The sequence below is a fragment of the Protopterus annectens genome, chromosome 1.part0, assembly GCF_019279795.1.
Source record: "Protopterus annectens isolate FY-2018-M chromosome 1.part0, PAN1.0, whole genome shotgun sequence".
NCBI classification, from domain to species: domain Eukaryota; kingdom Metazoa; phylum Chordata; order Ceratodontiformes; family Protopteridae; genus Protopterus; species Protopterus annectens.
The window spans coordinates 711,187,219-711,214,986 of NC_056725.1; the positions used below are offsets into that span (position 1 = coordinate 711,187,219).

At 43.8% G+C, this 27,768-nt stretch overlaps 1 protein-coding gene across 2 annotated transcripts in view; it reads right to left on the reverse strand.

The window, feature by feature from the left end:
- Positions 1 to 27,768, reverse strand: part of SYMPK (symplekin scaffold protein) — a 2,606,756-nt gene that overhangs the window by 276,147 nt on the left and 2,302,841 nt on the right. For both annotated transcript variants that reach the window (XM_044062505.1, XM_044062497.1), the window contains one exon: positions 10,528 to 10,704. In XM_044062505.1, coding sequence (XP_043918440.1) covers positions 10,528 to 10,704 — 177 coding nt within the window. The remainder of the gene's footprint in view (positions 1 to 10,527; positions 10,705 to 27,768) is intronic.

A 27,768-nucleotide genomic window follows, 5' to 3' on the forward strand; every position in this document is an offset into this window, starting at 1 on the left:
TTCATATTGTGCTCTTTTTGCTGAAGAGGCGACCACACCCCCTGTACCTTTACAGAGCCAAAAGCCGCTCCCCATCATACGTCTGAAGCATCTGTGAAGAGTTCTTAAGAGGGAAAAGGTGGATGAAAAGGGAGCCCTGGATTTACAGACAACTGCTGGTTCCACCAGAGAAGTTCCTTCTTGAGACACGGAAGAAGAGGAACTACAAAGTCAAGAGGTTGTGCATACCGAAGCCAAACTGACTTCAGAAACCACTGAAACTTTCTCATGTGGAGTTTGGCCAGAAGGGAGCATAGAAATGGATGGCATGAAACCCAGAACCCCTCAGACAGTCCCTGTTTAATGCAGACCATAGGAAGGACAGTTTGAAAGAAGAAAATTAGTGTTAAGGCCTTTGGAGGAAGCAGGGATGCCAGCATAGGCACCACCTGAATCATGGAACCTAGAAAGACATGAATCTAAGGAGGAGTCAGAGAAGACTTTTTGAAGTTTACTGTGAACCCCAGGCTCTGAAGAAGGGAAATAGCAGAACAAAGATTTTGCAAAAGGATCTCTGGACAGGATGTCAGAATCAGCAGGTCATCCAAGTAAGGAAATATATGGAGTCCCTGAAGCCTGCAAAAAGCAATTACAGGAGGGAAGTATTTGGTGAACACTCTTGGGGCAGTAGAAATGCCAAAGGGCAAGGCAAACAATTCCTGAAAACAGGATGGATCAGACTATAGCGATAAGCATCTCTGAGATCCACAGACATCATATACGCCTGAGGAAGCGAAAGAGGAAACAGAGTCTGAAGGGAGAACATCCAAAAGGTGGGCACCTACAGAAATGTGTTTAGATGAGAGAGGTCTAAAACTGGTCTCCACGTACCCTCTTTTCTGGGCACTAGAAACATTCTGGAGTAAAACCCCCAACCCCTTTGGGACACAGGTATCTCATGAATAGTACCTGTCTCTCAAAGAACCTCCAAGAAAAAAGTTGTTTTCGAGGAGGCTGAGGAATGCCCATAAAAGGGGGGACAGGATTTTCACACCATGAAATGTCCCTGCTGAATAATGGACAGAACCCAATAATCCTGAGAAATCTGAAGCCGAACAGAAAGAGAAAGACAGAGAGAAAGAGGAACAGGGCTGGGAAGAGACAGAGAGAGAAAGAGGAACAGGGCTGGGAAGAGACGGAGAGAGAAAGAGGAACAGGGCAGGGAAGAGAAAGAGAAACAGGGCTGGGAAGAGACAGAGAGAGAAAAAGAAACAGGGCTGGGAAGAGACGGACAGTCGTACATCTGGTTTATCAGGAAAACTTCTGAGTCCCTGAAGTTTCAGTAGCCTGAGCAGGAGGAGCCCACTTGCCACTCTTTTTGCCCTTAGCAGGAAGGTGAAATTGCCTGTGAACAAAGGCTGCCTTATTGGTGTAGGTTCTCTGAAATTTAGGCAAAGGAGAGACAGATATATGTTTGAGTTCCTGTAATGCCTTCATCTTATCCTGAAGGGATAAAGACTTAAACCAGCAGCTGCTTCCCCAAACAATTATCAAGAGGAGCATCCATCAATTTAGCCTTGCTATCATCAGGTAAAGGTTGAAGCCTAAGTCCAGAATACCTCCTTATCACTGAGCCAAGAGCAGCAGCCCTAGAAGAGGCATCTGCTGCATCATAACTACATTTGACAGAATGATGAACCACTCGAAAGGAAGTCCCTAACAAGGAAAGACTAGAAGTTTTACCCTCATAGTCTGGGAGATCAGAAATAAGCGGACAAGCCTGAGAAAGGAGAGCCAACACATACCTGGACATATGGGTCTGATAATAGCCCTAAAAGCTAAGGTAGCTGAGGTGCAAACATTCTTACCTAGCTTTCCATGGTTCTGCTGTTTTTATCAGACGGCAGTAACTTGGGTGAAGGCAGCAACTGAAAGAGCTTGTCAAAGGCTACAGTCACCACTGAAGGGTCAGCAGCAGGACATCTGTACAAAAAGTTACAATTCCACACACCCTATAAAACCTATCAGGATTCCTGGGAGCAGAGAATCAGGAACTTTAGAACTTTGGAAAAAGCATCTAAAAAAAGCAGCCAAAACAGGAGGAACAGCAGAAAGTTTCGGATATTCCACCTGCAGCAACTCATAGTGACTCTTGTGGATTTCAGAGACCTGAGCACAATCCCATTTAAAAGACTCCAGCATCCTGAAGATTGTGTCCCCAAAGGAAATTTCTTCAAAGGGAGTATCAGAACTATTAGATTCCTCTTCTTCTGGCCCATAGTCCGAAGGAGAAATTTGGGAAGAATAAGCAAGTGATTCCTCATCAGAATCCAACTCCTCCTCAGAGGAATTTTGTACCCTGGATCTTTTAAGGGGAGTACAAAACCAAGGGGAAGCTGGAACAGAAACCCCCTGAGCAGGTTTTAATACCATCAAAGCATTAAACAAACCCTGAGTAAAGGCCTGCCACTCACTCTGTGGATCCCTAGGAGCAGGAGAAACATGTTTAGTTTTGTTTCTTTAGAGAAATGTCTGCCCTATAAAACTTAGAAGGCTCTGACCCAAGTTGGCATTCACTAACAGTAGTAGGAACTTCTTCCCTACTTAAAATCTGCAAAACACCCCTAGGCCCCTCGGAAATAATCAACCATGGTTCCCCTGAACATCCAAAACGGAAGCCTGCAAAGCCTCATCAGATGTGCTGAAAGCTGGATCCTTGCCAACCTCCAACCTGGTCGCAACAGAGGAATCAAACAACAAAGCCAGGCAAGCCTCCAGGTTCTCAGTGACCTCAGGAGAAACCCTCGGCAAAACCTGGAAAACAGAAGATTCAGGTCTTAGTTTTTTAACCTTTTTCGTCTTTAACAGCTGATGCTTGGGGCAGGAAGTTCCTTGAATGGCATCGCTGATTCTTAAGATACAAAGCAAGGGAAGAAAGCCTACTAAGCAGGGTCTTCAGTATGAAAACCTGACAGAAAAGGTCATATGGCTGTGAGAGGCTCCAAGGCAAAATCGTGGCGGTCTTTTATGAGGAATCTGTCTCCCGCACTGGCATTTACCCTTCCTTGATGACCTTAACCCCCAGAAGCAACAAAAAAGCCAAGAAAAAACAAAACACCAATGGCTCGGTACCAGCAAACAAAATATAGACATTCAAACGGGCAAACTAAAGATGCATTCAAACTGGCGGTAAAGACATACGCATGCAGACCGACGACTGGGAGATGTGCTTGAACTGGCAGGAAAGACGTTCTGAGGATGGTACGGCCAGACGTTACCTTTATGCCCTATGCTAAGTGAGGAGCATACTTGTGATGTTTGGCATACCTTAAAGTAACAGTAGGCTTTTGTATACTGGCCGGATGTTGGGCTACCCCCAAGGCAGGGAATCCCAAGTGTAATGAATGCTGCAACCAGAGAATGGAAGGACATAGTACAGTTGTGTAAAATATTACCATAACAGTAGATGTCCTTGCCGTCAACAGTGCAGCATTCCTTACACTTGGGATTCCCTGCTTTGGGTAATGAAAAAGTACAGTTTTGTACCTACCATAAATGTAGATGTTCGAGGATTCCCTTGCTGCAGTCCTGACTATTGGGTATAGTCCGCGTCCCAGTCGGCCCGAATACCAGAGTATAAGGCTGACGTCGGTCATGGCGCCTTAGACTGACGTCAGTACGTCAGGGTACTAATGCGCATGACCGACGTCATTTCCTCAGTCTTTTCTTGCCCCAGATGTCAGAAGACCCAAAAAGACAAGTCCCAAAACAACCTGCACCAAAAAACATGTACAATATATACAGCAATATATACAAAAAATATAAGCATGTAAACTCACCTACACAACCACCCTGAAACACAGAGGGGAAGGAGGGAGGGTAAATTGGACTGCAGCAAGGGAATCCTCGAACATCTACATTTATGGTAGGTACAAAACTGTACTATGTTCTTCGTCTTCCCTTGCTGCAGTCCTGACTATTGGGTAGAATCCCAAAGCAGAGGTAAGGGAGGCTGGCAAATTATAAAGTAGCAGGAGCTGACAACATGCCTTGTAAAACAGCTGTGGCAAAACCAGCCCTAGTCTTAGAGTATATAGGCAGGTGATAATGCCTAGAGAAAGTATGCACTGAACTCCAAGTAGCTGCTTCCAGAATATCCTTAGTTGCCACCCCTTAGAAATGCTGTTGAAGTGGCAGTAGCCCTAGTGGAATGAGGCCTAATCCCAGCTGGAACCTCTTTGCCATGATGGGAATAACAAAATGCAATGCAAAAGCCAATCCACCTAGAAATAGTTTGTTTTGACACAGGCTTGCCCTGTGAACTCAAAGCAAAAGAAACAAGTAACTGCTGAGACTGCCTAAAATTTTTAGTCCTGCTCAAATAATAACGCAATTGCCTGTGTACATCTAAAGTGTGCAAAATCTTTTCCCCTTTATTTTGAGGATCTGCAAAAACGTAGGCAAATGAATAGTTTGGTTTAAAGCCACACTAGAAACCACCTTAGGCATAAAGGAAGGATTAGTACGTAATGAAACCCTGTCCTTATGGAAAACCAAAAGGGCTCTACTGCCATAAGGGCCTGCAACTCAGACACCCTTCTTGCAGAAGTAATAGCCAACAGAAAAGCAGTCTTCCATGACAAATATTTCAATTCAGCAGTAGCTGCAGGCTCAAAAGGTTGTAGAGTAAGTTTTTCCAACACAAAATTGAGATCCCAAGCAGGAGTAGGAGCTCACGTGGGGTCTTATATTCTTTGCCCCTCTAAGAAACTGCTTGAACAAAGGATGCGAAAACAAAGGTGGGTCACAATCATAGTGAGCTGAAATTGCTGCAGCATGAATCTTTATGGAAGAGAAGGACAAACCTTTGTCCAATAATTCAGTAAGATATTGAAGAGCCACACTCAAATTAGGCTCTGAAATCTCCAAATTCTTTGCTGTACTCCAAAATAAAAATCTCTTCCATTTTTCTGCGTACACTCTCCTAGTACTAGGCCTTCTAGCTTCCAGAATCACATTTAAAACTTGTTGAGGAAGCTGAGACCTGCTGTGCTTCAACACAGAATATGCCAAGCTGTGAGATGAAGAGATTGAAGCTTGACATTGAGCAGATGACCGTCCTTCTGAGATAACAGATGAGGAATCAGAGGTAAAGGCCATGGAGGCTTCTTTACAAGACTCCTTAGAAGTGGGTACCAGTGTTGCCGAGGCCAATCTGGAGCTATCAAAATCATCCTTGGCCTGTCTTGTCTGACCTTTAATAATACCTTTGGAAGAAGAGGCAGAGGTGGAAAGGCATAGACATGAAGGTTTTTCCAACTGAAAGACAGAGCATCCACTTTCCAAGCTGTGTGATGAAACCCCTTTGTGCAATACTTTGGCAGCTGGTGGTTTAGTGGAGAAGCGAACAGATCTATGTCTGGAGTTCCCCATGACACTGTCAATTTCTGAAATACATGAAGATCCAGTTTCCACTCGTGGGGATCCATGATTTGTCTGCTTAATACATCTGCTAGGGAGTTCTGTGCTCCTGGCAGAAACCTTGCCTGAAGAGTCAGTTGCAGGCTTAACGCAGTCTCCCATAAAATCATTGCTTGCCTGCATAGAGGATAAGAATGTGTTCCCCCTTGCTTGTTGATGTACCACATGACAGTTGTGTTGTCTGTTAGAATCAACACCTGCCCTGGAAGAAGTAACTCCTTGAACGCCATCAATGCAAACCGGACTGCTAACATCTCCTTCATGTTGATATGTAGATGCTGTAGTCTGGCAGGCCACTTGTCTTGTATCCACTTTCCATTTAGATGAGCTCCCCAAGCAGTGTCCGAGGCATCTGTCGTTAAAATCTGACTCGCCTCTGGCCGGGTCACAGAGAGTCCCTTGTTTAGGTGACATTCCTGAGCCCACCACAAGAATTCCTTTTGAAGGCAAGGTATTATGTGAATGACAGTGTCGAAATCTTGGCAGTGCTGTGTCCATACAGTTTTGAGATACCATTGCAGCTTCCTCATATGCAGTTTGGCATTGGGAAGCACCAGAATACAAGATGCCATGAACCCTAATGCTTGAAGGACTGTCCTTGCAGTCAGCACGGACTGATGAGATAGTTGATGGAAGTAAAGTGACAGACTCTTTTGTTTGTCCGGGGTTAAAAGGCCATCTGGGCTGCTGTATTCAGTCTCACACCCAGAAAGCACATGTCTTGAGAGGGTACTAGACTGGACTTTATTTCGTTCACAGAATACCCTAGGCATCTTAGCACTGCTATGACATATTCCAGATGCTGTAGAAGGTCTTCCTTTTCTTGAGCCAGAATCAGGCAGTCGTCCAAGTAAGGATAGATTTGAATGCCTTGAAGCCTGAAGTAAGCTATCACTGGAGCCAGAACCTTTGTGAATACTCTGGGCAGTAGATAAGCCAAAGGGCAATGCAGAGAACTGATAATGAAAATCTCCAGTTCGAAATCGCAGATACTTTCTGCAACTTAGCCTTATAGGCACATGAAGGTAGGCTTCCTTGAGATCCAAAGTTACCATCCAGTGATCCTTGCCCAGCAGAGGTAACAGTTGCTGTAACGTCAACATCTTGAACTTGGGAATGTCCAGATAAGTGTTGAGGATAGATAAATCCAAAATTGGTCTCCACGTGTTCCCCTTCTTTGGTACTAGGAACAGGCGAGAATAAAATCCGAAGCCCCTTTCTGATACAGGGACTGGCTGAATGGCCCCTATCTGGAGTAACTGAGAAACTTGCTTGTGAGCCTCTTTTCTTTGTGGAGGAGGAACATCTGGCATGCCTTTGAAAGGGGCATTGTGTGGAAATAAAATCTGTAACCGTGATGAATGATATCCAGCACCCATCTGTCTTGAGTGATTAAATCCCAATTTTCTTTGAAAAGAGACAATCTTCCTCCCAAAGGAGCTGCCAGACGAGAGTCCACTGGCAGCTGAAAAGGCAGGTCATTGGTTCTGCTTACGAAAGGACTGACCCCTGCCCTCACCAGAAGTCTGAGCAGGTGAACTGTCTGATCTAGGCCTAAACAAACCTTGAGCCCTGCCCCTACCACGTCTAGACCTACCCCTAGACTGGGAACCATAAGCAGGATATGTCCACCCCTTAGCAGGCCAATTTCTACTAAACTTTGGAGGCTGCACCTGCAAAAATTCTTTAACAGTCTGCATAGACTTAGCTTTGTCCTCCATTTTCTTTAAAACTGCTTCCACAGGCGGTCCAAACAACACATCAGACTGTAAAGGAGCATCCAAAATCCTGGCCTTAACATGCTCAGCTAAATTCTGATCCTTCAACCAGGCATGTCTGCGAAGAACAGAACTAGTAGCAGCCACCCTCGAGGAGGCCTGAACAGCATCAAAACCACACTGCAAAGAATGCTTACCCACTTGTTCAGACACATGAACCAAATCCAGCAATTCTTTACACTCAATACCTTCCGCCAAAGCATCCACCTTAGATTTCAATTGTGAAAGGAGATAATTCTGATATTTCAGCATATGAAACTGACAATTCAACGCCTCATGGCTAAAGTGGAAGAAGTATATACTTTATTCCCCACCTATCCAAAGCCCTTGCCTCTTTATCAGAGGGTACAGGATTTTTAACCACAGAAGCTTTAACACCTTTAGGCCCCTGAGAAACAGTTTCTGGGTCCGCCCTGGGACTCTTAAACAAATACTTATGAGCTTGGGCACCCTATAATACCTATCAGGCTTAACAGGAGCAGGAGGCAAGGAGTCAGGGTTCAGGAAGCCTCTGCAAAACATCCTCCACCACATTCAACACAGGAGGAATAGCTAAGGGCCTATGCTGGGGTAAAACAAGAATTCCCTAAGCCTTTTCCTGGAATCAGAGTAATCCTGGCCTTCCCATTTAAAGTGCTCCCTCATGGAGTGAAGAGTCTCTGAAAATGAAAAATCCTCAGGAGGAGAAGCTGTAGGAGTGGAATCATCCACATCAGAATCAGAATAAGCAGGAAACTCTTGCAAGTCTTCCACAGAAGACTCTGAAGCCTGTGAACACTGTTCAAAACTATCAAACTCCTGTTCCACCCTAGGTCTCTTATCAGGCGGGGGCATAGAACCTCTAATCAGAGTAATCAAATCTTCTGCCATTTTAAGCATATGTTTCTTAGGCACAGAGCCCGAAATGCTAGGAGAAGCCCCCACAGAAGCTGAACTTGGCCTACCTCTAAAAGAAGCTTTGGCAACAGAAGGAGAGGCCCTAACTACCTGGGGAAGAGAGGGAAGAACAGTTACCTGAGAAGCCCCCTCAGCCTGGCCTACCTCCTGAGAGGGCACATCCTGTAACAGTAAAGTATCTGCCTGAGACTCCAGAGAGACTCCTGGCAAAACCTCTGGCTCAACTGAGCCTTCTAAAGAACCGGCGTCCGGGACTGCGGTTCCTCACCCCTAGGCTTCACTGTTTTGTCCTTGCGCTTCTTGGATGAAGCGGGCGTCGGAGCATCCGGCGGCATATTATAATTGCAACGCTTCCCAAACACTAACCTAGCACAATCAAGCCTCCTCTTAATAGTGCGCTTGTTAAATCTAGCACAAGAGCGGCAACCAACAACGTCGTGCTCAGGCCCTAAACAAGGTATACACAATGTATGATAATCCCTATGGTATCTGCTTCCCACAAGAAATACAGTTATTCACTTTTTCTGACATCCGGTTAAATACTGAGGCAAGAAAAACCAAAATGTTCTAACGGGTTACTTAGCCAACTCTGTTTCGGTCTGAAACTCCGGTTTCGGAAAATCTCAGAACGCCAACCTGCACTCGCAAAATTGCTTCTGCATCGGACCATGCGGCAAAAAAGACTGAGGAAATGACGTCGGTCATGCGCATTAGTACCCTGACGTACTGACGTCAGTCTAAGGCGCCATGACCGACGTCAGCCTTATACTCTGGTATTCGGGCCGACTGGGACGCGGACTATACCCAATAGTCAGGACTGCAGCAAGGGAAGACGAAGAACATCTGCAACCAGCGAATAGAAGGACATCATCAGTTAGCCGTTCCAGTGGTGTAAAGAGAGTACAACCGAGGCAATCTGGGGCCAATTAGTGGTTTGGGTTACTGATGGAGTGGCAGGGAGAGTGGTACATGGGTGTCTCTTGAAATGATCCATGGTGAAGGCTGAACATGTCGTTGGAGAAGGCATGGTTTGCAAGGTGGATGGTGGACCTTAATGACCTGCTGCAGAGGCAGGGGGGTGGAAATGCAGCTTACCCACATTGCATGCCCACCCTAAACTGTGTGTGTGTGTGTGTGTGTTTGTTTGTGGGGGGGGGGGGGGTGATAAGAAGGCCTTAAAATGAAAAAACATCCTAGATGGATACAAAGATGTGCTAAACTTCTGGGATTACCTTAGAATACAGAACCAGTCCCAGCAAAACCAGAATTAGTCCAAGGGCAAGGAGATAGCTGGTAGATCCAGTGAGGAGGGGAGTACTGGGGTGCTAGGCCAATGACAATGACGGAAAGGTGGAAAAAACATCTGTTGGCAAAATTTTCTCCTGACCCCATCTCCACAGCATCCTACTGGCTCAATCATTTGTCAGATAGGGTGACAGCCTACAAACAAGCAAATATCAACAAAAGTTATGTACGTACCACAATGATAGATGTGTGTCGTTCACTTCTGTCCTTTTTCAATGTATAGGACTCTTTTCATCTCTGCCAGGGACTACTTGCTCTGTTTTTACTCCATCTTGGGTATCACACTGAATCTAGATAAATCCCAGTTTCTCCCAGTCCAGACACTGGAATTCATAGGTGCTCTTCTAGACACCACAAACCACATAAGCAAGACTTACATAGAACAGATTATTCACCCCACAAAACTAGCCATTAAAGGTTCTATCTTTTTGGATACCATTAGCCAGATTGCTTCTTCAGCAACTAGCATCTATGGCTGTCTCCATCACCTTAGTTCCCCTGACCTCATATCAGACTTTGGCCACTCTAAACTTAAGGATCCAGTGCTCAGGCTCCTCCCCTTACCCAAAATCCCCTCCTATCCTCAACATGATATCAGATCATGTTTGCTGGCAACCCCCATGACAGAGCAAAACAGACTGATTGATATCATTGAGGAAGTCATGTAAGAGACATCAGATTAATTGATAACTGCACCTTTGCCAGCACCATGTCAGCTGATTAATCCTTTCTTTGTTCTAATGCTAATGAGTTACCCATATTTGAAATCATTCATCAGCATGATCTTTTCTGATAAGCAAGTGCTGCTGCTGCTCAAGTAGTAAAGAACGAACATGAGTACAGTGAAGTGGTAATCATGCTGTTTTCCCAAAATAACTAATCTTTATACTTTCTGGGCATATGTAAGTAAAAGTACCACAACAGTAGACATTATTTTCTGTCAGACTTTCCTGGTGAAATTCCCAGCAACATTTTATTATTCCACTAATGGTGCATTGGTTGTCATCTGTGATGAACTCCTGCAAGCTTATCCGGGATTCACCACCAGTCCAAACACGTGCTTGAACTAAAATCAACATGTACATACCTGGTGTGGGGTGAAGGATCGAACATGATTTAACAGTGGTTCTCGTAGCTCTGGGCATTTTTCAAAGACAGCATTAAGCTGCTGAGGTGGAAGCTGTAGCAAAACTTGGAAGGACTGGGGCTTTGTACGCTGGCAGCACTTAATAAATCCTTCCCACACTTTTGGATATTTCCACACCTATCAGAAAACAAAGCATTATAATGAATAACGTAATAATGTGACCATATTTACAAAATTCTTATGGAATAACACACAATGTGCATCTGGCCGAAATGTAATATCACATAACACAATCCACAAAAAATAACAGAAGAATAACAATTTAAAAAAAATCTAACAAGTTTAAAACAGATATCTAATTTTTTCCCTACTGGAAGACAAAGCTGTAAGACTGAATGAGTTAAAATGGTGAGGATCCACATAATCACACTACTTCAAACATTAATAAGGTCTGATCTCATGGGAGTAGGAGGAAGAGGAAGGGACAAAAAAAGAAAAGAAACTGGAGTAGGATGGGAAAGAAACCAAGACGTGAATGCTGTACAATCCTGCAACATATAAAGGGTTTAACCCAAAATTCAAATTACTAATATTGGTGACTGCCACATTGACTTCAATAGGACACAAAGCTCTTCTATCCACTCAGTGTCACCCAAGAGATATGCTACACACAGTTTCACTGTATTACTGTGTGTATACACAAATGAAACCATTTTATTTTAATAAAATTTTCAGCACAATGTTTAATCTCTCTTTTCAGACTTGTTGGCTGTTGGTGAAGCACCCACCAAGAGGAGAAAACGCTGAGAGAAGAAAGGAGCCACTTTTGAGATTTTAAGTATTTTCTTCAGATTATTTTACTAAGTTTTTCTGCATAGCCGCCTACTTTGAGCATTTTCTGGCTTGTTAAACTTGATTTCTGCATTGGTAACTGTATTTAGAACACAACCTAGAGCTGTTTACTGAATTTCCTGTTTGCACTTATTTTTAAAATCGTTTTTTTCTTAAAACTTGCATTTTATCTGTCTCTGGCCTAGCACTCAAGTGTGGGGTCATTCACTGCACTGTTATAACTTGTTGATACTTGTGAACCTCTGCTATCTTTAAAAAAAAAACAAAAAACAAAAAAATATTACTTTTTCCCACTTTTCTGAGATTTTAAAAAGTTCAGTTACAGGCTTGCTGTTCTGAACTGTTTGTAAGTTTCTTGGAGGCCATTTTTTGCTTGGGCTAAAGGAAAGTCTCTCTGTTCATCAGTGGCAGTGATAAACACTGAGCAGCCTGCCTGCCCTGTGGGAGTGGTTACTGCCTTGAAACTGTAGTTTTATTGGCCATTTTGGGTCAATTCCAAACTCCTTGAGCTTCCTCTCTTAAAACCCTCTTTTGTGCGGTTTTGCGCGTTTTTTGTGCATAGCGCAATAACGGGCAGCGCCACCTAGTTGGGTTTAAACTATTCCTGGCTCCACAAAGTCTGCTCTTCACTTTTTCCCTTAGAACTACTCTATCTCTCAAATTAAACACCATATTCTCATTCTAAGGCCCTTCACTGGTCCAAATAAGTAATCTTACAAGTTAGCACTATTAAATCATAAGCACTACTTACTCTTATACTCTCTACGATTACCTTGTCCCCTATTGGACCGTCCTAATTCAGTTCCCTATATTACTCTAGCATGTCCAAAGGTCAGTCAATGGTTTCCTCTCCAGCCCAGCTGGTGAATCTGAGAATTTTGAGGCAATGTTACAACTGTCTCATGTACACGGACAACCCTCTCCTCCTCCAAACTGGGCGCCATAATCGACTCTTCAGATGACACAAACATCCTTCAATAAGGTCTCACAGAGACGGATAACTGGTGCCAGAGCCATGGTCTAAAGCTATGCCAAAAAGTGTATAGTCATACCCTTTGGCAAAAACAATGTGCCCACAAACTACCACATTAAGTACAGAGAAACTAATTAGGGATCTGGGGACCCAAGTTGATAGCAATCTCTCCTTTGACAACCACATTGCCAAAGTGGTTAGAAAGACCTTCTACATGGCCCACCTCATCATGAAAGGATTCACATCTAGATCAAGAGAGGTAATCGTGCCCTTTTATTCATCCCTCATCAGGCCCATCATAGAATACAATGCCCCTTTTGGGATGTACCTTACCTGACACCTGCAGCAATTAGAAAGAACCGAAAAGCACCTCACCAAAAGGATCAAGGGACTCAAACAGATGCCATATGCTGCTCGGTTAAAAAAACTCCAGCTCTACTCAGTTGCATACCGCCTACTTCGAGGCAATTTATGCCTGACATATAAAGCTATGTCCAATCCAGAATTAATGGACATGCTCCACCTCAGTAAATCTAAATCCCTTAGAGCCACACGCTCGAGGGACTTGAACCTCATCACAGAAATAAATAGGACTTGCTGGAGGGACAGATTCATAACCCAGAGGCTCCCTTCGCTCTGGGATCCTACACTGAAAGTTAGGTGGTAAGGAATAGGCCAACCCCCCCCCCCATGTTGGCTCTTCCAAGCTCTGTTATGAAGTTCCCACCAAAAGGAAATGTGCCTCCATATGGTGAATCTCTCTCTTGGCTTACTCTGGGACTTGGGCACAGTAGTTCAAGCTCACAAGAATTGCCATTATGAATTCTAATAAACACAGCACAGTTTCTGGAAAACTTAGACTCCTGCCTGTTAAGGATTGATACAAGCATTTTGTTAATGTTATTTACTTCTGTAACTGGTCTAGTCCAGATAGAGATTTGCTGTATCCAAGACTGTTTGTAAGATTCTGAAGCCCGCAAGCCTTTCTGTGTTGGAGGGAAGCCTTCTAGCTTATCAGTGGGAGTGGTAAGAACTAGGTAGCCTATCTACCACAAGAGGAGTGGTTTCTGGCCCAGAAATTGTAGTTTATTGGCTGTTTGGGCAGTTTTTCCATCTCTCTCAACTTTCTTTTTTAAAAGTCCACGTTTGTGCTTGTTTCCTACCTTTCCTGTAACTAGTCTAATCCAGATACAGACTTGCTGTATCCAGGACTGTTTGTAAACTCCTGAGCAGTGCCAAAGTCTGCTCTTCAATTTGTCCCTTAGATCTACTAGTTCTCTCCTCTCCTGCACTTACACTAGCTTATTAGTCTAGCACTTTACCAGACTTCTTGTAGCAATTATTGTAGCACACAAAAGTGCTACCAGCACTAAACGTTCTACAAGGAAACGGATCCAGTACTTCTTATCAATGCCCACCCCACCAAGCATGTCTAAAGGTTAGTTTCCTGTGCTTTCTTCTATTAACCTGGTGAACTTGGTGAATTTGGGCATCTTGAGGCAATGTAGCAACTGTCTAATGTAAACAGACAACCCTCTCCTCTTACCTCCCAACACACAGACTCGCGAGAGATGCACTTATATATCCAAACTGGAAGCCTTGCACTCTCCAGCCAAGACCAGAATAGCTGGTCAAGAGAAGGTCAACACTTGTGCCACACCACATGGAACACACAGCCCCCTCCAAAACACACACCAGCACTGCCTTCACATAAAAACACAAACCACACACCCACCTTCGTGGAGGCGCTCAATAAAAATCTACCCAAGCAGCAGAGACCTCCAAGGCAGAAATGCACTCGACCACCACAACACAACACTAATCACGAGACACTTAAGTCTCCTAAACAGTGTGCCACTCAACCAAAGCCCCTAAGGCAAAACGGCATGTCTAACAAACTAGTAATAGGTGACTCGATAGGGAGGCACACTGATGTCCCACTCACTAGGTTGAATAAGCAGAAAGTAAGAGTCAGCTGCCTGTCAGGTGCCAGGATCCATCACATAACGTATGCACTCAGATCCCTCAATAACAGGTACAAATATGACTGTCATTGAACATGTCGGTGTGAATGATCTGAGATGTACCACCCTGGACTACAGGAAAAGAGACATGGAGGAGCTCTCGGATTATGTAGCCCAGGTGGGTATGACCCCAGCCCTGACCAGCATCCTACCACCCAGAATGATACCACAGTACAAGCAGAAAATGATTGATTTCAACAATTGGCTAAGTTTCTGGTGTCATTCTAAGTGGATCCAGCATCTGTCTGCCTGGGATGACATGACTGACCGACCTCGATGCTTTGCCAGAGCTGGCCTGCATCTGTTACCCCTGGGCTTCCAGATACTGGCCAAGGCTCTTGCCACTCCTATAGTGCCTTTTTTAGGTGGTGTTCCAAATACCAAATTACCACCATAACAGCTACAAACAAATGCAAACTGAGGGTCATGCTGCTCAGTGCTAGAAGTCTAAATCTCAAAATGCACTCGCTCAAAGCACTCCTTAAAATGGAAAACATTGACATTTGTGCTATAGCAGAGACCTGGTTCAAGGCAGCAGAAAGCACCCCTGCACTACTAGGCCATAACTCATTTCACACCTTTCGGCCTCAGAACTTGGACCAAAGCTCCAAAGGCAGTGGTGTTTCCATAATCATAAAGGATGCGCACACCTCCAGACTGGTAGCCCGACATAAAGCATCAGAGATGCTTCAGGTGCAGCTAACACTGGGTAAGAAAACGATTCAGGTTGTAGCCTGCTATAGGTCCCCTACCATGTCCCAAGACTTGCACTCCACAATCTTAAGCACCCTGGAGAATATTAGGGACCAACCTAACACTCTCTTACTAGGCAACTTCAACTACCCCTCCATTAACTGGGAAAACTACTCATGTACCAATACACTTGCCCAACGTTTCCTGGAGTTCATTCCAATGCCCTGGACCAGCTCATTCTTACCCCCACTAGAGGTAGCAACATCCTTGACCTGGTCATTACTAACATGGGCGACTGTTGCTCTACGCCAATAGTCAGCTCCTCCCTGGTGAGATCAGACCACAAACTAATCACCTTGGAAATCCACCCCCAAAGGTAGCCACCATGAAAAACTCCAAAGCTAACTCTGGGCTCCTAAAAATAGAGGTGGTTAACTTCACGGCACCCATGCAAATGGAGAATAGTTGCATGACTGCCAAATCTTACACCGATGCACTGCACAAACACGTACACAAATGCATGGATCTCGCCATACCCAATAGAACCAAGACGCTCTCCTCCAAAAAAAAGGGAAGCCAAATGGTAGTCCCCTGCCATAAACAAACTCTATAACAGAAGGAAGAAATTGATATGGAATAAGGTGAAGTCCCAAGACTGGAAATGCTACCTTATCAGCCTCAACAAAAAGATGAGATCCCTTATCAAATCCTCTGAACATAGCTATGAAAACAGAATTGCAGCAGATAGTAAAGACAACCACAAGGCCTTCTATAGTTATGTAAAGAATCTCCATGGCAATACCCAGATTTGCTCTGAGCTACTGCACAATGGTACCTCCAATACCGAACCAACAGTTATTGCCAGTATACTGGCCGACAGATTCAGTGCCAACTTTACCCCCCCCCCCCCCAGACCAACCACAATAGCAGTAGGTTGCCAGGCACCCAGTATTACTGCTGTACAGGTTAAAACAGCACTGTCCAATGCCAAGAATACAGCTTCTGTGGGACCTGACAATATCCCTAGCTATTCTGGCACCTCACCTGTGTGCCTTGTTCAATCAGAGCCTCACCTCAGGCTTTGTCCCTATCGAATGGCGCACTGCTACAGTCATCCCTCTCCACAAAGGCGGAGTGACTACAGACCCTGGGAACTATCGTCGCATTAGCCTGATGAACCTGATATGAAAGGGTACGGATCACATCATCATCATGGACCTAATAAATAAGGATATAGGGACTCTCCAAACTCTGGATCCCACCCAGTTTGGTTTTGTGAAGGGTACATCATGCCTGCTCAACTTGGTTGACTTCTTTGAGTCAGTCACCAGAGCTGTGGATGAAGGCAAGGTGATTCATACAGCCTACCTTGATCTGGCCAAGGCCTTTGATACCATTCCCCAACTCAGGAATCATAGAAAAACTCACTAAGCTAGGCATCAACCCCTATATCACTAAGTAGGTTGTAAACTGGCTCACAGATAGAACCCACAGTGTGAAAGTAGCTGACTCCAAGTCAGACTGCCGACTAGTCACGACTGGTGTCCCCAGGGTTCGGTCCAGGGTCCTCTCCTGTTTGGTATCTACTTCTCTGAAGTCCAGGCCAACACAAAGGCACTCTAACAAAGTTCGCAAACGACTGCAAGTTGGGAGCTATTAACAACTCCCCAAGTGATGCTGACATCCTACAGAATGACCTCACTGAGACCAACTGGTGTCAGAATCATGGCCTTAAGCTCAATGCCAAAAAAATGTGTCGTCATCCCCTTTGGGAAAAACCCGGTTCCCATTAATTACCACACTAATGGTAGTCCACTGAACACAGAAGGCGTTCTAAGGAATCTGGGAACACAGGTTGAGAGCAGCATCTCTTCTGATCACCACATTGCCACCGTGGTCAGAAAGTCCTTCCATGTGGCACATCTCATTACTAAGGGTTTTGTATCCAGGAAGAAAGAGGTCACTGTCTCCCTCTACTCTTCCCTCATTAGGTCAGTCATCGAGTACAATGCCTCATTTGGCATGTACCTCACTAGACACCTGCAACAACGGGAGAGGCCGCAAAAGTATCTCTCAAAGAGGATCCTAGGCCTTAAACACTTGTCCTATATGGACAGACTCAAAAAACTCCAACTATTTTCTGTGTCATATCGCCTACTTAGAGGCAATCTCTGCTTGACTTACAAAGCCAGTCGAGTACAATAGCTACTGACTAATCGCACCACCAAACCACCAAGATCCAGCAACAAAAATCACTTGCAGATCACTAAAGCCAATAACTCTGCTGGAGAAGCACTATTCTCTTGCACCATAGCCAAATTATGGAACTCCCACCCACCCACAATTACCTTCGTACCATCATGCACCCACTACAAAACTTTAATAAAAGCGCACCTCAAAACATGCTGGCTATGCCCTTGCAACTCCCACTCTAACATCACCCACCCCATCCAACCACTACCTTTCTTCCCACCCCACTAACTACCTTGATTATAGCAGGCTTGGATGCTCATAAGCCTACTAATTATACAACAGGAACTTCTTATCGTAACAATTGTTAATGTCTGTTATGTACTTTGCAGATAAAGATTCTAGTTGTCTACTGACGTACTATGTTCTTCATCTGTAACTATGTTTGTAATTAATTGCTATGTTAATCAAATGGTTAATTGCTATGTAAATCCAATGTAACTACTATCTGTATATTTTAACTGTGGAGCTTTTCTCCCCGGGCCTCTGCTGAAAATGGACCTATGTCCAATCGGACACCCCCAGTCGACAAATGTAAATAAATAAATAAAGCCATGTCTGACTCAGCTCTGTTAGAAATGCTACAGCTAAAGAAATCCCAATCCCTCCACAACACACATTCCAGAGACCTCAACCTCATTACCACAATTAACAGAACATGCTGGAGGGACAGGTTCAAAACCTAGAGACTTGCCCATGCTATGGAATAGACTTTCCCATACATGTCAAGCAGAGCACCTCACTGGCCCCCTTCAAGAGAAATCTTAATGTGTGGATGGGAAACAGAAAATTCATCCCCTGGGGATAACTCCAGTGGCTCTACTCAACAGAGGCACTGGGAACTCAGGTTGGGTGGCACTATGCCAGGGTAATCCTGTGGCTAGGCTTGTAAAGGCCCCAGGGCCATTAGCCTAGTACACACCTATGAAAGTCCTATTCATATGACATGAATAAGGGGAGAGATGAGGGAACACTTTTACTACCATACCATGCAGACAGTTCTGTCTGATGTCTATTATAATGCTTAGGTGACTAAATAACTAAAGCTTGCAGGGCAGGAAATGGGATACTGTGGCTTACTGAGGAAGGAAAAATGAAAGAAGGAACTGAAGCACACAAAAGTCTGTTACCTCAGCGATTAGTTGATAATTCTAGATGATTTTTTCATTGAATGTGCAACACATAAGTAGGAAAAACATTTGAAAGAGGCACTGCAGAACAGTAAGCAATAATAGTAAAGAGGCCTCTCAAAATTAGTGCTGCTCCTCTGTTCTTACATTCTAAGTGAATGGAAAGTACAGTTGTGTACACTTACCATCAATGTAGATGTTCGAGTGTATTCACTGTTGCAGTCATTACATTTGGGTAATCTGCTGGCAGGTTGCCCTCGGCCTGAATATCTTGGGTCCTGCTTCGGTTACTGTCTCCTCTTCCATGACGTCAGGTTGTCAGGGGTATAAAACATGCAGCCGATGCAATTTTCTTTAGTTCTTCTTGCCTCAGATGTCAGCTGCCCCCCAAATGGGGAGGAAAAAAAAAAAAAAATATATATATATATATATATATATATATATATATATATATATATATACACACATACATATATATATATACATATATATATATATATATATATATATATATATAAATGCAATTGTAACAACATAAACTTTACCTTCATCTAAAAGCAAATAGACCACAAAGGCTGTAGAATATAGCGAAGGAAAGAGAAGTTCTAGAAAAAAGGGGGATGGCGGGTGGGTAACCAAGACTGCAACAGTGAATACACTCGAACATCTGCATTTATGGTAAGTGTACACAACTGTACTATGTTCTTCGTGTTTCACTGTTACAGTCATTACATTTGGGTAGAATCCCAAAGCTATGGATGGGAGGCTGGAACTAAATAGCATTAGGAGCGGCTATAAGGCCCTGCAGAACTGCAGTGGCAAAGCCTGCCCTGGACTTAGAGAAGCAAGGCAAATGATAATGCTTTCTAAAGGTATGAACAGTGCTCCAAGTAGCAGCTTCTAGAATGTCTTTGGTTGGCACCCCTCTGAGAAAGGCTGCTGATGTAGATGCAGCCCTGGTGGAATGTTACCCGATTCTCTTGGGCACCGGTTTACCATGATGCATATAGCAGAAATGAACGCAGTGGCTTATCCACTTTGAAATAGTCTGCTTTGAAATAGCCTTCCCCTCTGATCCTGCAGCAAATGCCACCAGTAGCTGCTCAGCCTTTCTTAGAGATTTGGTCCTTTTTAAGTAGAATCTTAGTTGTCTGTGTACATCCAAGGAATGCAGAATCCGCTCCCCCTTGTTGTGCGGATTTGGGTAAAAAGTTGTCAGGTGAATAGTTTGCTTAAGAGCCACACTGGATACCACCTTAGGCATACAGGAAGGATTGGTCCTGAGGGACACCCTGTCCGGGTAAAATGTAATAAAAAGGCTCCACAGCCATGAAGGCCTGTAGTTCTGAAACCCTTCTTGCTGAAATGATTGCCAGAAGGAAAGCTGTTTTCCAAGATAAAAACTTTATATCCACAGTAGCTGCTGGTTCAACTGGAGGCAGGGTGAGCTTTTCCAACACAAAATTGAGGTCCCATGTAGGAGTCAGTGATCTTCTGGGAGGCCTTACATTTTTGGCCCCTCTAACATACTGTTTTAGCACAGGATGAGAAAAGATGGGAGGATCTGTGTTGTAATGAGCCGAGATGGCAGAGGCATGGATTTTTATTGATGAAAAAGATAGATAGGCCTTTGTCAAGCATCTCAGTCAAGTATTGTAAAATCTGAGAAATATTTGGCTTTGCTGTGTCCATCCCTTGTGCTTGGTTCCAAACAAAGAATCTCTTCCATTTATCAGCATAAGATTTTCTAGTACTAGGCCTTCTAGCTTCCAAAATTACATCCATCACAGATTTACTGAGAGGTGTTGTTTGAATAATTACATGATCAGCCATGCTGCCAGGTTCAGTGTTTGGAGCCGATTGTGCAGAATTTGATTGCTCTGCTGAGACAGTAGATGAAGTATTTGAGGCAAGTACCAAGGAGGGAGTTGAGACATATTCCTTAGAATTGGGTACCAGTGCTGGCGAGGCCAGTCCGGGGCAATTAGGATCATTTTTGTTTTTTCCTGTCTGACCTTTAGTTAAGACCTTGGTAAGAAGAGGCAGAGGAGGAAAGGCGTAGACTGATAGGTTTTTCCAACTGAAGGATAGGGCATCCACTTTCCATGCTCGTCTGTGATACGTCCTTGTGCAGAATTTGTCCAGTTGATAATTTTGGGGAGCGGCAAATAGATCTATGTCCGGACTCCCCCATTTCTCTGTTATCATGCTGAAGACTTGTGGATCCAGTTTCCACTCGTGAGGGTCCATAAGATTTCTGCTTAGGTCATCTGCCAGAGTATTTTGTTTTCCTGGCAGGAATTGAGCTTGAAGATGTACTTGGTAAGTTAAGGCTGTGTTCCACAATGCCATGGCTAGTCTGCAAAGAGGGTAGGAATGTGTACCCCCCTGCTTGTTTATGTACCACATAACCATGGTGTTGCCCGTCTTTATCAGTAGTTGTCCTGGATGAAGTACGTCCTTGAAGGCTGTCAGGGCATTCTGAACAGCTAACATCTCTTTCTGGTTGATATGCAGATGCATTTGTTTTAGGCTCCATATGCCCTGAATGCATCTCGCCACCAGGTGGGCCCCCCCCCCCCCAAGCATAGTCTGATGCATCTGTAGTTAGGGTTGGGTGGCAGGGGGTAGAGTGAAAGACCGTCCCATGTTCTGGTAACATGTCTCTGCCCACCAATGAAACTCCTGTTGTAGGCAGGGAATGAGAGGAATCATTGTTTCCAGACTGTGACAATGTTGACTCAATAAACTTTTTAGACACCACTGTAGTTTCCTCATATGCAGTCTTGCATATGGAATTAGTAGAATGCAGGATGCCATGAACCCCAAAGCCTGCAGAATTTGTCTTGCAGATAACTGGGTTTTTGTTGCCATCTGTTTGAAGTAAATAGTCAGTGGTCTTTGCTTGTCTGGCGTAAGGCAAGTCATTTGGGCAGTTGTATTCAAGCTTGCACCCAAGAATGTAATCTTTTGAGAGGGTACCAGTTGTGATTTCTTTTCGTTTACTGTGTACCCTAGGCATGTTAGAAGCCTTTTTACAAATGCCAGATGTTGAAGAAGAATGTCCTTGTTTTCTGCTTGAATGAGACAGTCGTCCAAGTAAGGATAGATTTGTATGCTTCTTTGTCTGCAAAATGCAATTACTGGTGCCAGCCACTTTGTAAAAACCCTGGGCACAGTAGATAAGCCAAAGGGCATTGCAGAGAATTGGTAATGCATAAAGCCAGCCTTGAAGCAAAGGTATCTTCTGCACGATTCCCTTATTGGGATATGTAGGTATGCCTCTTTTAAGTCTAGAGTCACTAGCCAAGCGTTCTTGACCAGCATGGGCAGAAGCTGTTGCAAAGTCAGCATTTTGAATTTTGGGATGTCCAAGAATGTGTTCAAGATCGATAAATCCAGTATTGGGCACCAGGCATTGTCTTTTCTGGGTACCAGGAGGAGTCTTGAGTAAGACCCTTGCCCTTTATCCTGTTCTGGTACTGGTTGAATAGCCCCCATATCCATGAGGGACGTAACTTGTTTCTGTGCCTCTGCCCATTGATTTTGTGGCAGATCTGGCCAACTGTTTGGAATTGGCAAGGTATGGAAATGAAATCTGTATCCCTGGGATACTATGTTTAATACCCACTTGTCCTGGATTATTAACTGCCAATTTTGAGCATGAAGTGCTAATTTTCCCCCTAAGGGGGCTGCCAAAAGATAAGTGCTTGGTGATGGCAGAGGGAAGTCATTGAGACTGTTTACTGTAGGGTTGTGCTTTGTTTCCTCCAAATTTGGAGGTAGAGGCACCCCATTGCTTTGACCTGTAAGAACCCTGTGATTGGTATCTAGAGCTTTTTCAGTGTCTGGATTTGCCCCGTGAGGCTCTGTCGGACACAGGAAAAGACCAGCTTTTTGTAGGCCAGTGTCTACTGAATCTTGGTGGCTGCACTTGTAAGAAGTCTTTTACAGTTTGCATAGACTTAGCTTTGTCTTCCATTTTCTTTAAAACCTCTTCTGCCTTATTACCAGAGTATCATGCTGTAAAGGTGCATCCAACAATTTAGCTTTAACATGATCAGACAGATTTTGCTCCTTGAGCCAGGCATGCCTTCTAATGACAGATCCAGTAACTGCAGCCCTGCAGGAGGCCTCCAAGGAATCAAAACCACATTGCAAAGTATGCTTTCCAACCTGTTCTGCTGCATGCAATAATTCTTGTAATTCTTTATTTTCCACACATTCAGAAATCAACATCCTTTTCTGTTTCAATAATCCCATAAAATGCTGTTCATATTTAAGCATATGAAATTGGCAGTTTAAGGCCCTAATTGCCAAGGTTGCAGACTAATAAACCTTCTTTCCTCATCTATCCAGCGCCCAGGAATCTCTATCAGAGGGGGGCAAGATTTTTAGCTGTTGAGGCCTTTACACCTTTGGGACCCTGTGAGATAGTTTCAGGGTCAGCAGCAGGGTTTTTGAATAAAAAATTGTGGGAGTCAGGAACCCTGTAATATCTATCTGGCTTACTAGGAGCCAGAGTTAGGGAATCTGGAGCCATGCTGGATTCCAAAAACACATCAACAATGTCTAATACAGGAGGTATGGCCAAAGGCCTATGCTGAGGAGGAAGAAGGAAATTTCTAAACCTATTTTTTGATTCTGAGAAATCCTGACTCTTCCAATGAAAATGTTCCCTTAAAGTATGCAAGGTTTCTCCAAAAGAATAATCTTCAGGATGAGATGCAGATGGGATGGATTCCTTTGCACCTGAATCCTCATAGGGTGGTATAGAAAATTCTTGATCAGAAGAGGAATCAGAAGAAATAGAAACCTGATCAGAAGATTCATAATCAGTGTCTTGCCTAGGCCTCTTATCGGGGGGGGGGGGGGGGGGGTGGAACCCCTGATCAAGGTAATTAAGTCTTCAGCCATTTTGATCATCTGTTTTTTGGGCATAGAGGCCTGAGCATGTGGCTCATGCGTCAGTTTTTTAGCCTTAGAAGTTGCTTTTGTCTTTGTTTTTGAAGCTGGCGTCGGTTTTATATAGAAATGCTGAGGCCTGAAAACACCTTCAGAAGCTGGTGCCTGCTCAGCGGCTCTGGACCCATCCGAGAGAGAGAGACATATGCAGGTACAATACTCTGAGAATCTCGCGGCATGCCGGACTCCACATGGGTCTCGATAGAGTCCTGCGACTCGAAAGTAGCAGGTATCAGGGGCTGCGAAAGCGCCTCACTGAGTACCGGCGAAATGGCGACTGGCTTAGGAGAAGCTTCATCGGTTTTGGACCTCAGTCTGTCTCTGTCCTTTTCTTTGCATTTTTTTGTGAACTCCGGTAGTCGGATTGCTATCCGACGACATTTCAGGGTAATTAAATCTGTTTCCAAAATATTTTGAAGCAAAGATATACCAACGCTTAATAGTGCGTTGGTTAAATCTAGCACAAAACCGACAGCAAGGCATGTTATGATCTGGGTCTAGGCAAGGAATACAGTACAAATGAAAATCCTTATGAGGTATTTGCTTCCCACAAGTAATGCAATTATTAACTTTTACTGACATCAGTAAGGAGCAAGAAAAAGTTTCCCCAACGGGGTACTTAGCTTTAATTGAAGACTTTGGTTCTGAAACTCGATTGCGAAAATTTCAGGAATCGGCCGACGACACTTGCGAACTGCTTCTGCTTCGGGCACCGCGCGTCAAGAAAGACTAAAGAAAATGGTGTCGGCTGTATGTTTTATACCCCTGACGACCTGACGTCATGGAAGAGGAGACAGCAACTGAGCAGGACCCAAGACTTTGATATTCAGGCCGACTGAGGGCAACCTGCCAAGCAAATTACCCAAATGTAAGGACTGCAACAGTGAAACAAGAAGAACATCTGAGATGTGACAGTCCAGCCATGGGTGTTATAATCTCAACAACTGTGCCATTACAGTGCACTATGGGGAAAATTTAGGTTTAGAAGAAAGCAAGCTCTGATCACGATTTCTGCCTTCAGAAGGACACGGAGGGTTAAAAACACAAGAAAATTAGTACCGACTACTACTTTCTGATGAATACAGGTTAACAATGTGTAGAAATTCAAGAAAAGATAAAGTTTTTTTAAATTTTTTCCCATAGTGGTACTTGAACTTAAACTACAGTGCCAACACACAAAGGAATCCAGCTATAAAATCTCAAACTATTTTATTTATTGTTGTTATAAATGAAATGCTTTCCAAAGGACAGCCTACCTACAGCAGAGGAACAAGCAGCTACAAACAAAATTGGGCGGTGCAGTGGTGCAGAGGTTAATGTTGTTGCCTCACAGCAAGAGGTTCTCCTGCTTGATTCTTGGCTGGGGTCCCTTCTGTGCAGATTCTGCATGTCCTCCCTGCATTTGCGTGGGTTTCCTCTGGGTGCTCCGGTTTCCTCCCACATTCCAATGACATACATCTTGAGCGTTTCTCCCTGGGGCTTTATTGAAAATAGGCTCTGTCCTAGTCGGACTTTCCCGGTCAACAAATATTAAATAAATAAAAAATAAACAAAATGAGTTTTCAGAATCTTAGCTTACTCAAAGGTGTTCCTACAGTTATTTTTGTGCCCACCTGCTAGAAGCATGACCTGTGGTGATTAGATAAAGGCAGCCCCAAGTTAATGAGGTAAATGAACAGCAGCAAGGACTAATTTGGTCCTAAATAGTGCAGCAGAGGGAAAACAAAGCAATAGTACATTCCCTCTAAAGAAAAAGAAATTAAAAAAAATGCAATGGGCAATCTGCTGACTCCTCTGGCAACTGTTTTAACATTTTTTTTTTTAAAATCACAAATTAAAAAATAACATAATGCATACATTAATAGGAAGGAAAACAAACCACAGTGACACACCTCAATATTTATGTTTTTTTTAACAATTATACACTTCAACATTACTTAAATAGCTCAATTCCTACCTTCCCCTAAACCTTATTCCTCCTTGTGAACATTATTATACATAGGATCATAGGAGGTTACTAGGTTAATGGCCCTAGGACCCTTACTAGCCCAGCCAAGTACAACCCCTGTTCCCAAGGATATTAAGTAGAACTAAATCAACAACTACTGCCCCTATCCAAGAGGGACACAGGAGAAAACTCCTCGGGTGAATTTGTGTTTTCCCATCCAATCACCCAAATTACACTTAAATAGGGTCAGCGAGGGGCTCTGCTTCACCTGAACTGGAAGTTTGTTCCAGAGGAGAGGTGACCTCTGTGATATGTATCTGCCTCTCCATCAAATACTGTTGATGTTACATACCAGGTTGAGTTCCCTAGAGCGAGTGCATCTTATACCATCTGATTTATGGATGTGCAGCACTTCTATTACGGCAGGATCTGAGATTGATTTACTCTGAATAGTCTGTAAGACACAGCGTATAGCAACAGGATTAGAGTTGTCAACATATGACACATGCTGAAGACTCTGAATTTTCTTTATAAGAAACCTTTGAGGTCTTTCCATTTGCTGCAGGTGCCTGGTAAGGTACATACCAAAGGTAGCAGTGTACTCTACTATTGGCTTGATGAGTGAGGCGTACGGGCTGGGGGGGGGTGGTAAAAACTCTTTTATTCTGGATGTAAGGCCCTTACTTATTAGGTGGGTGATGTAGAAAGCCTCTTACCACTGTGGAGATGTGATGGTCAAAATAAAGGTTGCTGTCAACCTGTGTACCCAAATCTCTCACCACTGATTGCATGTATCGTTCCCACAAATTCATTTTATTTTCATTTTGTTCTTCCCTTTTCTAACAATCATACCAGTTCTTCTACCTCCTTTATAAAGTACAGTTGTGTTAAAATATTACCATAATGGTAGATGTCCTTGTCTTCACATCTGCAGTATTCATTACAAATGGGATTCTCTGCCATGAAGCTCACCGTCCGGCTAGTTTACCAAAATCTACAATTGCTTTAAGGTACACTGAACGTCACACCTACACACTCCTTGCATAGCATAGGGCATAAAGGTGATCTTCAGGCATACCATCCTCAGAACGGATTGCCCCACTAGGAACAGCAGTCCAAGGAAAACCAAGGAGAACCTGCACATCCAGGAAGGAAAAAAGATTAGGGGGATGGAGGGAGGGAGAGAATACTGCAGCGGTGAAGGCAAGGACATCTACTGTTATGGTAAGATTTTACACAACTGTACTACATCCTTAAATTCACCGCTGCAGTATTCCTTACAAATTGAAGAGTGCCAAAGCTGTAGAAACTTGGGAAGAGGAAGCAGCAGCAGAACCCTCTAAAAAGCCATGAAGAAATGGCATCAGAAAAAACAGCTCTAGCTCTGGAGACATCACCCAACTGGTAATGTTTGGTAAAGGTATGCTCAGAAGTCCAGGTAGTAGCTTCAAGACTAGTAGTAGTGTCTAAGCCTTTGAACAAAGTACCAGAAGAAGCCACAGCTCTAGTGGAATGAGCCTTTACAGAAGGAGGAAGGCTCTCAACATGAAAAGTGCAACAAAAGGAAATAGCCTTTGAAATCCAAGTGGAAATAGTTTGCTAGGAAACAGTTGAACCTAAAGACCTAGGATGAAATGAAAAACAACTGGTCAGATTTTCTGATAGCTTTAGTTTTATCCAAATAAAATCTGAGCTCTCTATGCACATCTAAGGTATGCAAGCACCCTTTCACTGTCAGATTACAGAGAGAGGAAAAAGGTAGGCAAATTAATAGACTGATTTAAGTGACAACTCATTAACCCCTTTATCATGAAAGAAGAATTAGTATGCAAGGACACCCTGTCCTCATGAAATATCAAAAAAGGAGGACAAGCCATAAGGGTTTACAACTCAGACACCCATCTGGTAGAAGCAAGAGCTAACAAAAGAACTGTCTTCCAAGAACAATGTTGCAAGGAAGCTGAAACAGCAGCTCAGAAGAAGCACGAGTCAATTTTTCTAGAACAAAATTAAGATCCCAGGGAGGAGGAACAGGCTTCCTGAGAGGTCTAATATTAAAGACTGCTTTAAGAAACTGTTTAGCCTAAATCTAGAGGCTAACAAGGGAGTTAAAAGCAGACAAGCAGAAAGAGCTGATAAGTGGACCTTAACAGAAGAATAGGCCAAACCAGCATTGAGAGCAACTCACACAAATAAGAGAGAACCAAAGGAACTTCCACAGAAAGTGGGTCCAAGTCACGAGAAAGACACCAAACAGAAAAACCACCTCCATTTAGTAGGATTTCCTAGTAGTAGGATTCCTGGCCTCCTGCAGGACCTACAGCACTTCCTCAGAAAAAAAGGTGTCTGTGAGGGATCAAAACCCTATTACCCACAGTGTCAGTTGAAGCGTGGAAAGGTGGGGAT